We start from the raw sequence: 12,963 nt of genomic DNA on the forward strand, positions 1-12,963 counted from the left end.
TTGGGATCCCAAAGTGGGTCACAAATCTGTTTTAATGGGGTGACCATGGCTGGCTTGGACTTGCAGGGACCCAGGGTCAAAGCCCAAGCCCAACTGCCCAGGGCCAAAGAGCAAGCCAAAGGGCTTCAGCCCTGGCCAGCATAGCTCAGTTACAGGCCCCCTGCAGTGGGCCTCAGGTGGGCTCAGGTTTATGTCCCCCTCACCTGGGGTCATGTAGTATTTTTTGTTGCCAGAACGGAGTCACAGTGCAATGAAGTTTGAGAACGCCTGCACTAGAGTATGTGTTAGGAAATGCCTGAGGGGCAAGCTGGCACATGTACCTTGCACTGGCTTACGCACCCTGCTTATAATAGAATGGAGCCTATCCACATGTTGTTGGATGCTTTTATTTGAAATAGTTTGAAGTAAACATAGCAAGGCACAAATGCCACTGCAGATTAAATAGATATGTGATGGTTTGGGAGTGACCCCTGCTATTGTTACTCTACATAGGCTACCTTGTAAAACATTCCCTAGGCTAACGTACACAGTATCAAAAAATACAAAGAGTTCCAAACTGTTTGTATCAAAACACATCAAGACAAGAAAGTAAGCAATTCAAATCCAATAAGATAAATAGTTTTTAAATTATTTAAATGTCATAGTGAACAATAATGAGCAGGATTTTGTCTCAACATAAAAACTGTACTGAAGTAATTATATTACACAAAGCATGTGAAGAGAACAAATAAGGAAACAGCACAGAAACAGTGAAGAGTCAATATGACTATATGGAAATAAAAAGTCTCCAAAGTAATTTATAAAATTGAGTAAAGATGGGAGATCTGCTATCAAAGGAGCAAGAGTATTGGAAGCATTACAGTATGGTGCTCTCTCAGTTCAAACATTTATGGATGCCACTCTCTTCCTTGCCTGATCATGCGTATGGAACATTCCGTGCTACTAGAACTGCTGCTAGTAGTGCTATGAGATTGATTTAGCTATATGCTGCACAGAAGGATATACATACTGATGTTAACAGACTGACTTTTCTTACTGTAATCACAGTATCTGCCTCAGTATCTTTTTCTTCCAAACAAGGAGCTAAAACTACAGCAGATTAAGTACATTTCTCTTGCAGAGTTTCTCATTCCTGTGATTGAAAGTATATAGTCTGTACCACTCCAGCTGATACAGCCACAGGCAGGTTATATTTGTCTATCCTGGGGATTTCAGCTGTCCCTGAAGTACTGGTGCATCCTCCCTAGTGCAGACAAGGAAAGCTCTTATGTGCTGCAATATGCACTGTGCAGATTATTCTTGTCTGAAACTGGGACAAACTGCACAGGTGCTAACTGAATCTTATATTGGCTCTGTCTTCAGCAGGGTTTGCAGCAATGCAGCTACATTGGTATCTTTAACTCCCCAGTGTAGATGGCCCTTGTTGCTGTGTGAGATCTTGTGCTTTGTAAATCACTTACAAATATAGATGATTTAGCAATACTTATATAAACAATTAAAAAGATAACTGAGGTTGCACAATACATCTCTTCTATGGTGATTTAAATTTATAACACAACTTGATTCAGTAACATTCAGGGAAAGACTAGAAGATGAACCTGGCATATTTCTAGGGCAAAGGTGGGCAAACTATGGCCTGGGGGCCACATCCGGCCCTCCAGACGTTTTAATCCAGCCCTTGAGCTCCCGCCAGCAAGTGGGGTCTGGGGCTTGCCCTGCCCTGGTGCTCCAGCTGGGGAGCAGAGCTCAGGGTCTTGCTCCACTCTGCATGGCTCCCGGAAGCAGCGGCATATCCCTACTCCGGCTCCTATGCATAGGGGCAGTCAGAGGGCTCCGTATGCTGCCCCCACCCAAAGTGTCACACCCCACAGCTCCCATTGGCCAGGAACGACAGCCAATGGGAGCTGCAGGGACAGCACCTGTGGATAGGGCAGCACACAGAACTGCCTGGCCGCACCTCCCCATAAGAGCTGGAGCGGGGACATGCTGCTGTTTCTGGGAGCTGCTTGAGGTAAGTACCACCCAGAGCCTGCCACTCTGACTCCCTCCCATGCCCCAAGCCCCTGCTTCAGCAATGATCCCCCTGCCGCCCTCTGAACCCCTAGGTCCCAGCCCAGAGCACCCTCCTTCACCCCCAACCCCTCATCCCTAGCCCCACTCCAAAGCCCACACCCGAGCTGGAGCCCTCCCGTACCCCAACCCCCAATTTTGTGAGCATTCATGGCCTGCCCTACAATTTCCATACCCAGATGTGACCCTCGGGCCAAAAAGTTTGTCCATCCCTGTTCTAGGGCAATGAAAAAGCTGTGGTTTGCATCTGCTGCATGATGGAAGAGTATTTAACGTAGGTTTGTACTGTCCTGACAAGTGTATTTGGTTGACACATAGTCTTATGGATTTGAATGATAAAGCAGAAGGTTGGAAGGGGAATTTAAATACTAGAAATAAAACTAAAAGAAAGGAGGCAAGGCTAGAGCTCCAGGCAAAGGCAGTGCATACTCAAGGAAGAGAGCTCATTTTCAGAAAGAAAACTGCAGCTTCGGAAAGTGCTCCTACATCCTTAGGAGTTAGACAAGTTCCAGCAGGGATTCTTGTCCTGCTTTCTCTTTTCACCTCTGATCTGGCAGAGATTCAGTGCTGTGGAGGTGGAAGCAGTTTTTATTTCCCTTACAAATTAGAAAAGTTAATGGAAAGCACAGTCCAGCTCAAGAAATAAACAGGATATTTCAAAGATCAGCTTGATTCCCACCCAATATTTTGAGTAAAAAATTTTCTTTTCTTAAATCTTAGTAGCATTTGAATGATTGTTGTGAGAATTGCTACTGGAATCCTCCACGCCACACCTCTGACTGTGTGCACAAAGCACTGAGTCACTCTTGCACTTTTTGCATTTCAAACTATTTTCTTCTCCTTCCACTGTAGTGTTCGTCTCTCTATTATACTCTTCATGTCCATTCTCATTTGTCTCTGTCTGTAACTTTTCCCTTTCCTCTTCCTCCTCCTCCTCCTCCTCTACTGGATCTTTTACTTTATGAACAATAAACAGGTGCCTGTTCAGAGAGATGTGAGATGTATAACACAAGCCACAGAGCAAGCATTGAGAAGTGGAGTTGTCCGCCTTGTGCTGAGGTATGTGTTCCTGAAATTCAGTACTGATATCTGTTGCAAATCCACATTTAGCACATTTCCAATGTGCCTTCAGTTTTTTGGCTGGTGGAACTTCAGTGGTTTCCATCTGTCCTGGAGCATCTGCAGACACTCTCTTTGGAGATTTTGCCTAAAAAAATGTTAACAAAGTCTTTATTATTATATCCACCTAAGAGCAAGAACTTTGGCTTGCTGAATTGACTGACATGGCTACAACAACACTGGTACCTTTCCCAGACCAAAGAAGAACTCTGTGTAGCACAAAAGCTCATCTCTCACCAATAGAAATTGGACCAATAAAAAATATTACCTCATCCATCTTTTCACAGTTAGAATTAAACAGACACCATTCAGTTTAAAGGAACGTGGACAGGTTAAAGGCTCTCTGGAATTATCTGAAGGAGGAGATGTAGGTGGTGTGGTGCACTGAGGCACTGAGTTCTATGCATATGGGTAGAGCAGAAGATGCAAAGATGAAAGTGGGAGAAGGACATAGGAAACAGCTAGAAGGAAGGCTTGGGAGGAGTTAGAAGGAGAGTAGAGAGAAATGAGAACAGGGATGGAAGACAGGTCTAGAGCTCTGAAGGGGGAAGAATTTGAACTTGATGTGGAAGACAAAGGGGTTTGAAAAGGAATGCAACATGATCAGAGGAGGGGGAAGGTATGTTATTTTATTGATAGCATGTGGGGTAGACTAACAGGGTGAGAGGTAGGGAGGACCATAGAGGAGGCTGAAACAGCTGAGGAAAGGGATGATCAAGGCATGGAGAAGGGGTTTGGTCATAGGGTTTCCTCTAGAGACATTGTTAAGAAAAAAACAGCCTGATCTGACCAGCTGGACTGGGAAAGGGAAAAAACTGAAGATGGCAAAGATGTATGGAAATAGGTAAGGCTGCAGAGGAGACTGGAATGAAGTCCCACTGAATGCCTGCTAGAATCATTCTCTCCTCAGCTGTGTGATCTTAGGGAAGAAAAACAGCTGGAAGCTCAGCCAGCAGGAGCAAAGACAAGCAGCTGAAGCAGAGAACTTGAGACATGATGACATCTGCTCCTGGCAGCTTTTTACAATTTTTACTCTGGACATTTCCTTCCCTCTGTTGATCGGCTGTTTGCTCCAGCTCCTTCTCAGCTTCTCCACTTCAGTCTCCCTCCCTACTCCTCTCATCTCTCTCAGCAGCTAATCCCCTCCCAACAAAACCCCACATGGCAAAATTATAAACAAAAGCAAAAGGAACCAACAAAATAACTAGCACTATCATGTCATTAGCATACTATCACAATGTTCATTCCGCTTGTATATTACATCCTTTCCACCCAACCTTTTGTCTGCCTTATCTATTTAGATCTTAACCTCTTCAGGACAGGGACTGCACTCTTATTCTGCACTGGTACTGTACCTAGTACACTGGAGGTCTGATCTGGATTGCAGTCCCTAGGCACTACCCCAACGCAAATAAAAGAAACAACTGCAACTACAGCTCAGCACAAATCTATCCCACTTTTTAAGACTGTAATGGGTTAAAAGTAAAATGAAGTTGGTTGAATAATGTATACAACAAATATAACTTACCCAGCTCTAACTAGGGGAAAGAAGCAGCCTTCTTTCTCCTATTGCAGGGATATTAAAAGTATTTTAATAGGAAAAAATAGTCCTTTTAAAAATGGAAGTGATGGGAGAAGAAAATAATGAAAAAATTCAAACTAAGTTATCTGTGGGGAAATAATTTAGAATACAAATATTTAATGGAAGGGAGAAATCTGTGTGACAACAAAGTAAATTGGACCTGAGACTACAGTGCAATATGGTTGTGCAAAATAAAATAAAAAATTCCTGGACTGTGTTTGTTATAGACTAGAAGGTGTAGACATTAAGGAGATGGTATTATTTAGAGTGTACATAGCTATAACTAAGAGTAATGAGATAAAATACAGAGAATCTTTAGGCAGAGATCTGCAGTTCAGGAGGGGGAGTGCACCACTATCAAACTCCTGGACTGTGTTTGTGAGTGTGTGCAAGAGAGGTATACAGGCATTGAGGGGGTTTTGGTGTCTTCTATTGGCTTCTTAATTGATCATTAAAACCAGAAAACACTGAGTTTGTACATTCTAAATACAGAAACCTCAGGAAGTGAAAAAGTTAAGGCTCATATATCATTCTTAATTCACCCATAGGGCACATACATTTGGTATTTTGGATTATTGATTAGACTGTTAAATGTTAATTTACTATACAGCAATGGTTCCCAAACTAGGGGTGTCGCTTGTTCAGGGAAAGCCCCTGGTGAGCTGGGCCGGTTTGTTTACCTGCCGCGTCCCCAGGTTCGGCCAATTGCAACTCCCAGTGGCTACGGTTCACTGCTCCAGGCCAATGGGGGAAGCGGTGGCAGCACGTTCCTCAGCCCGCGCCACTTCCTACGGCTCCCATTGGCTGAGAATGGTGAACTATGGCCACTGGGAGCTGCGATCGGCTGAACTTGCGGATGCGGCAGGTAAACAAATGGCCCAGCCCGCCACGGGCTTTCCCTGAACAAGCGGCGCCCCTAGTTTGGGAACCATGCTATACGGCGTATTCCATGTGGGAGAGTCATTACCACTATAAATCCATTAATATTTGCTTCCAAAATTTGAGGTTTTAAAGATCAGCCATTTTTAAGGTGTGACCCATCCCACCTACCAAAAAACAAAAAGGAAAACCAAATGTGAATAATTGTTTATAAAGGTGAGAAAAGGTATTTTACTTGATTGCTCCTTAACAATAATTTTAAAATGGCTGAATAGATTTTCACGAACTTTACAGAAAAATTCTACTTTTGGCAAAGCCCCAGTACGGAAAGTTACAGCAGTAAAGCAGAATTCTGCTTTTTTCCATTAAAATTATGTGAGAGTGAAAACGGGGATATAAATTTTGCCTCCCTAACTCTGAGTTTTGGTTCAAACACAATACTTCTGGTTGTTCTCTGACCTACACTTTTAACTAAGACAATACTCCTGTAAATAAACCTGGCTGCATATACTAGTTTCTAGGATATAGCTCAAAAAAACCCTGTAAGTATATATAGGGGTGGCCAAACTTAATAACCCTCCAAGCTGCATAAGATAATCTTCAAAAGTTTGAGAGCCACAAGACACGCCCAACCTGCCCCAGAGGGCAGTGCTTGCTGGGGTGCAGGTCTTGGGCCCTGGTGCTCCCTTCGAGACTAAAGCCCCTAGTACCACCATCCTACTGTAGGATATAAATCCCAACCTCCCCTCGCAGTCTGGTAGGTGCATAATGCGGGGGTGGAGTGGGGTAGAGGACTTTACAAGCCACTATTTATTTTTCAGTATAACCATGTAAATTACTTTTGTTGAGTCACACTCTGGAGCTTTTGCTTTGGACATCTGGGACAGGTCTGGGTTTTTGATGCCATGCATGAGGCTGATGTGATTCTCCAGCATGGAAGGCTGAGGAAATGTCCGATTTTCATCCGTGCAGAACCTTAAAACCATAAAGGAAGAAAGTTACTAGTGAAATGAAAAGCACATATCTGCTGATTTAATTGCAGGCATCCTGTTGGTAATGCAGAATTGTGAGCCAGTAAGAAATGTCACTGGTTACGGATAAAGGTGTTTTTAGTCTCCGAATTCTGACTAATTAGATCATCTCAGAAGATGCAGGAGTGCTCCCTACACTACATGACATTTTATTATTTATTAGCATCTCTGACAAAATACTTCATCTACTTAAAGTTACGTTTGCTACTGTAAGTAACCAGCAAGATTCCCAAGTATGAAAGGTACAGAAATGAGAAATAATGAGTATCAAAGGGGTAGCGGTGTTAGTCTGCATTCAAAAAGCAACAAGGAGTCTGGTGGCACGATAATCTATTCTTTTATATTCCAGTAGCAAACTAGAGGCCCCAACTGAGATCAGGGCCCTACTGTGCTAGGTTCTGTAGAAACAGTCCCTGCCTCAAAGCATTTACAATCGATAATGATTGGCTGCCATGATGAATTGGAGGAACCATCTATGGACAGGGTGTATTGTGATGTGAAAATATGTGGCTTGGAGGTCGAGGACTGAGAACCAGTCTCCCTGTTCCAGTGCTAGGATAATGGTGGAGAGGGTAACCATCTTGAAGAGTTGCAGTTTGACAAATTTGTTTAGGTTTCAAAGATCTAGGATCGGTCTTCACCCACCAGATTTCTTTTCAGAGTAGCAGCCGTGTTAGTCTGTATTCGCAAAAAGAAAAGGAGTACTTGTGGCACCTTAGAGACTAACAAATTTATTTGAGCATAAGATTTCGTAAGCTACAGCTCACTTCATCGGATTTCTTTTGGATCAGAAAATAATGGGGATAAAAACCCTTCCGCCTGTGCTGGGATGGGACTGGCTCTATGTCTCCCAGTTGCAAAAGGTGGTTTATTTCTTCTTGTAGAATGTGTATGTGAGAAGGGTCCCTGAAGAGGGACAGGAAGGGAGCATGGGTGGGTGGGATAGATAGGAATGGGATGGACTATCCTTCCTTGATGATCTTTAGAACCTACTTGTCTAAGGTAATTAGCTGCCATGAAGGAAAGAAAGGGTCTAGATGGTCACCAAACTGGTGGGATTTTGGAGATAGTTTTTCTGACTGGACTAGGGGGAGGGTTCTCAGGGCCTCAACCACACCTTCAAAATTGTTTGGCCAAAGATGCATGAGAGGTAGCCCCTTGAGGAGTTGTATGTCTACGCTTGGTAGGGGATTTCTGTCATACTATTGATAGGGGGTGTACTGTGGTGGTCAGGATTGCAGGGGAGGTTGATATTTCCCCGGTTGTCTCTTCAGCGCTACTGGGTAAATGTCGAGAGAATGGAGAGTTGCTAGAGCGTCCTTAAGGGAGTGTAGGGATTCATTCATATGCACTGCAAATAATTTTGGGCTCTCAAAGGGTAGGTTCTCGGTGATGATTTGTACCTTCTTAGGGAGGCTGGAGAGGTGCAAGCAGGATGCCTGCCTCAGGACTACGGCAGTTGCGATGGAATGGGCAGCAGTATCTGTGAAGTCCAAGAAAGTTTGTAAAGCTCTATGGCCCAAATGGTATCCTTTGGATATGAGTGCCTGGAGTTGCTTCTTTTTGTCATCAGGAAAGTCTTGGCAGAGTTTCTGTATTTTGGAATAATTGAGATAATTGTATTTGGCCATGAGCGCCTCTTAGTTGTATATTCAGAATTGGAGCATAGCGGATGAATAAGCTTTGCAGCCAAATAGAACCAATTGCTTCCAATCCCTGTCATAAGGGGTGGATCGAGGTTGGCATTGACAAGCAAGGAATTTGGAGTGGGGCGAGAAAAAAAATTCCATGTCCTTTGCAGGAACATAATATTTTTTTGTCTGCCTGCTTGCAGGTTGGTGGGATGGACGCTGGGGTCTGCCATAGCACCTTGGCAGGATCAAGAAGGGCCTCATTAACTGGGAGGGCTATTTTGGAGGATGAGGATGTCAAGCAGTTTATACTGTTGTTCTTTCACTTCCTCCAAAAGAATCTGGAGGGAGTCTGCTATCCTGCGAAACAGCTCCTGAATGTGTTTAAAGTTGTTGGCTGACATAGGGGGTGGAGCCATGATAGCCTCATCAGGGGAAGAGGAGGAGAAATGGAGTGGCAGTGGAACTTCTTCCTCTGTTTTTTCTTCCTCGTCCACTATAGGGAAAGGCTCAGTCTTTGGTGGTCGAGAGACCAATGGAGATGCCGAATGTGTAGGCCTATGGCTTTGCTCTATGGGAGGCTTCTCAAACTGTGCTCTGTACGTGGCCCATGGATCCCAGTATGGCCAATGTGAAGGGAGTGGCACATGGAGTTACATCCATGGCAGGCCATACCAGGGCCCTTGTCCGGTTGTGGGAATGTGTAGAGGACTCCTTTTCTGTCTGTCCCGAGTATTAGGGTGGGACAGAGTACTTATTAATTAACCCAGAGTATGTATTAATACTTGGGGGAGGGGGGAGAATAGCTGTGCATATCTCTCTATCAGTGTTATAGAGGGCGAACAATTTATGAGTTTACCCTGTATAAGCTTTATAAACTCCCACTGGGAGTTGGGCATCTGAGTGTTAAAGGCAGGAATACTTCTTAAGTTTCAGTTAAGTCTGCAGCTTCGGGGTACGTGGCTCAGACCCTGGGTCTGTGTTGCAGCAGACTGGCGTGTCTGGCTCAGCAAGACAGGGTGCTGGAGTCCCAAGCTGGCAGGGAAAGCAGGGGCAGAAGTAGTCTAGGCACAGCTGGCAGTCCCAAGGGAGTTTCTGTGATCTAACCCATCACAGTGGCGTAGAACATAAATTGTTTGCCCTCTATAACACTGATAGAGAGGTATGCACAGCTGTTTACCCCCCCTCCCCCAGGGATTAATATATACTCTGGGTTAATTAATAAGTAAAAAGTGAGTATATTAAATACAGAAAGTAGGATTAAAGTGGTTCCAAGTAGTAACACAGAACAAAGTGAATTACCAAGCAAAACAAAATAGAACACGCAAGCCTATGTCTAAGAAAACTGAATACAGATAAACCTCACCCAGTAAGATTTCTTTTACAGACTAGACTCCTTCTAGTCTGGGTCCAGCAGTCACTCACACCCCCTGTAGTTACTGTCCTTTGTTCCAGTTTCTTTCAGGTATCGTTAGGGGTGGAGAGGCTATCTCCTTAGCCAGCAGAAGACAAATGGAGGGGTCTCCCAGGGGTTTAAATATACTTTCTCCTGTAGGTGGACACCCTCCCCTCCCCCTGTGTAGAATCCAGCTACAAAATGAAGTTTTGGAGTCACATGGACAAGTCACATGTCCATGTATGACTGAGTTTCTTACCAGCCAAGCCACATTCCTGGGAAAGTTCACATGTGGATTGGCGTCTTCAAGATCCATTGTCCATTAAGTGCTTCTTGACTGGCCATTTAACTTGCACATTCCTTTCTCAAGAGGCTGACCAAATGCCTACTAAGGCTACTTAGAAATCAAGCCAGTACACAGCCAATATTCATAACTTTGAATACAAAAATGATACATGCATACAAATAGATTCAGTAGATCATAACTTTCACAGAGACATGTTACATGGCATATGTAGCATAAAACATATTCCAGTTATATCATTCTCACACACACACACACACACACACACACACACACACACACACTCATAAGCATATTTCCATAAAGCCTTATGGGGGACACCATCACAATAGCATTTTACACAGACCTCACACTGATTTTCCATAAGTGTACCAGAGTACACAAGGTGCAAGGCCATGAAGTGTTAGCCAACATTCACGTTCGATTAGTCTATACCATATTATATGAATCCCTGGTTAGCTGTAAGAGCTAAATTGACTTTTATTTTTCCTGAATTCAGTTCACTCATGCTAAGCTGCATCCCACAATACCCTGCAATAGTACAACTGACCATAAGCACATAATACATTTGTCAAACTCAAGGTATCTTCATTCTATGTCTTAGTACAAGCTAGGGAGGTACCTTCACAGACCAGTACCTGGAACAGTAGTGTCCAAAACAAAAATAAAGAAAGGTACAGAACAAGTTAAGGAAATGGGATAAAATGATGGGCAAAGAGTTTTGTAACTTGTAAAATCATCCTATAAATACTCCTAGCTGAAATGTGTAACTTTGGGACCACTCCGTCTGTGTAAGATGAAGGTAACACTACTGCACAAGACAGCTTCCCAGAGACTGGTATCACATTGAAACTTTTCCCTGTACTATAGTATTATTGAGTTTTAGTCATAAACCTGACTGATACTGGTTATTTCGTCTCTTGAATATTAGGGTGTATACAAATCAATGATTTAAAAAAAATTGCATTTTTTAATTTAAATTGGATTTTTTTGATAAAATGCTTTTTGAGGGAAAAACCTATCTAAAGATAGTTTTAATTAAGATACATTATAGCTCAAAGATATCTCATCATGAAATAGGGATTATAAATTCTAATTCTACAGTATGAGACAATATATTCATGTAATGTTTAAGAAAAGTTTTGTAAACGAGTTCCAATAGTTCATGGATTAGGGACCCAATTTTATGGGGGTTCCCGGGGCTTCTGTATAGATTATTTAAGTTAATCTTTCTATCTATCCAAAGGGACTCAGTGCTCAATCTAGAAAATACCATCAGAGATTATTAGTTTTGCAGTTCTCAAACTGTGGATGTGTGTCTCCAGAGATAGCACGCTTGTTAACAGCAAAAATGTTTTTAAATAAATACATAATATATACAGGTGAGACATAACAGATCTCAACCCTATTGTCCCTCTGCAAATTTGTGTATACAGAGTTAATCCCTTACCTCTCTCTAAAAGTGAAAAGTTTCAAAAAGTTCAATGAATAGAAGATTGTTGGGGGCGGAATAGATCTGGACAAGGAAAAGTCTGGAGATAAATGTGAGAAGGGAAGGACAGGCAGGAGAAACAAAAGTGAAACTGTTTGAGCAGCATATTCCAGAAGTCTTGAGGTCTTTCTGAGAGTAGCCTTCATTGATTTGAGATCTACCAAACCATTCTCTCACTAGAAGGGAAAACCCTTCTGAGAAGAAATTATTTAGGAGAGAGTGAAGAGAGTCCCAAGTTAACAACATACGGTTGCAGTGCTCATTTGACGCACCTCCTAGCCAAAGACTTCAGTGTTCCAGAAATAAAGGCTAATAATGTTGAAACTGCAAAATACTTCCGTAACAACCACTTTGCAGCAGCTGCTCTGAAAAAAGTGGGAGGAACCAAGCTAACTCTCCCACAAGGCGTGCGATGAAACTCAGTAGTGGACTGTTTTAAGCACTATATCAAGAACTGGCTTAAACCAATGACAGCTTGTGAACAGGTTTCAGAGTAGCAGCTGTGTTAATCTGTATTTGCAAAAAGAAAAGGAGTACTTGTGGCACCTTAGAGACTAACAAATTTATTTGAGCATAAGGTTTCGTGAGCTACAGCTCACTTCATCGGATGCATTTGGTGGAAAATACAGAGGAGAGATTTATATACACACACACAGAACATGAAACAATGGGTTTTATCGTACACACTGTAAGGAGAGTGATCACTTAAGATGAGCCATCACCAGCAGCCGGGGGGGGGGGGAGGAGGAAAACCTTTCATGGTGACAAGCAAGGTAGGCTATTTCCAGCAGTGAACAAGAACATCTGAGGAACAGTGAGGGATGGGGTGGGGGGGAGAAATAACATGGGGAAATAGTTTTACTTTGTGTAATGACTCATCCATTCCCAGTCTCTATTCAAGCTTAAGTTAGTTGTATCCAGTTTGCAAATTAATTCTAATTCAGCAGTCTCTCGTTGGAGTCTGTTTTTGAAGTTTTTTTGTTGAAGGATAGCCACCCTCAGGTTTGTAATCGAGTGACCGGAGAGATTGAAGTGTTCTCCAACTGGTTTTTGAATGTTATAATTCTTGACGTCTGATTTGTGTCCATTTATTCTTTTACGTAGAGACTGTCCAGTTTGACCAATGTACATGGCAGAGGGGCATTGCTGGCACATGATGGCATATATCACATTGGTAGATGCGCAGGTGAACAAGCCTCTGATAGTGTGGCTGATGTGATTAGGCCCTATGATGGTGTCCCCTGAATAGATATGCTTGTAAACAAAATCATGAAAAAACTGATGGCACTGTCACAGTCAGAGTGCTCAACATTGGGCTTAAGAGAAATGTTGAACACATGCCGAGTACCCCGAAGCCTATTTCTATAGCCTTGAACAAAACGCAGGGAAACAGCTGTTTTATTGTCAACGCTGCTGAAATTTGGAAGGAACTGAGAGAGATCTTAAAAAGATGACAGAG

General features: G+C 42.9%; 1 protein-coding gene across 5 annotated transcripts in view; it reads right to left on the minus strand.

Moving 5' to 3' along the window:
* Nucleotides 1–368: 368 nt before the first annotated feature.
* Nucleotides 369–12,963, minus strand: part of ZNF592 (zinc finger protein 592) — a 97,488-nt gene continuing 84,893 nt past the window's right edge. For 4 of the 5 annotated variants that reach the window (XM_038419779.2, XM_043494258.1, XM_043494257.1 and 1 more), the window contains 2 exons: nucleotides 6,490–6,625; nucleotides 369–3,277 (listed from right to left, as the gene is read on the minus strand). In XM_038419779.2, coding sequence (XP_038275707.1) covers nucleotides 2,780–3,277; nucleotides 6,490–6,625 — 634 coding nt within the window. In that variant the 3' untranslated portion in view covers nucleotides 369–2,779. Of the gene's footprint in view, nucleotides 3,278–6,489; nucleotides 6,626–8,084; nucleotides 8,274–12,963 lie in introns of those variants that run through there. The other variant, XR_006274872.1, reaches the window with a different exon arrangement.

Source organism: Dermochelys coriacea, chromosome 10 (genome assembly GCF_009764565.3).
Source record: "Dermochelys coriacea isolate rDerCor1 chromosome 10, rDerCor1.pri.v4, whole genome shotgun sequence".
In the NCBI taxonomy this organism is placed as follows: domain Eukaryota; kingdom Metazoa; phylum Chordata; order Testudines; family Dermochelyidae; genus Dermochelys; species Dermochelys coriacea.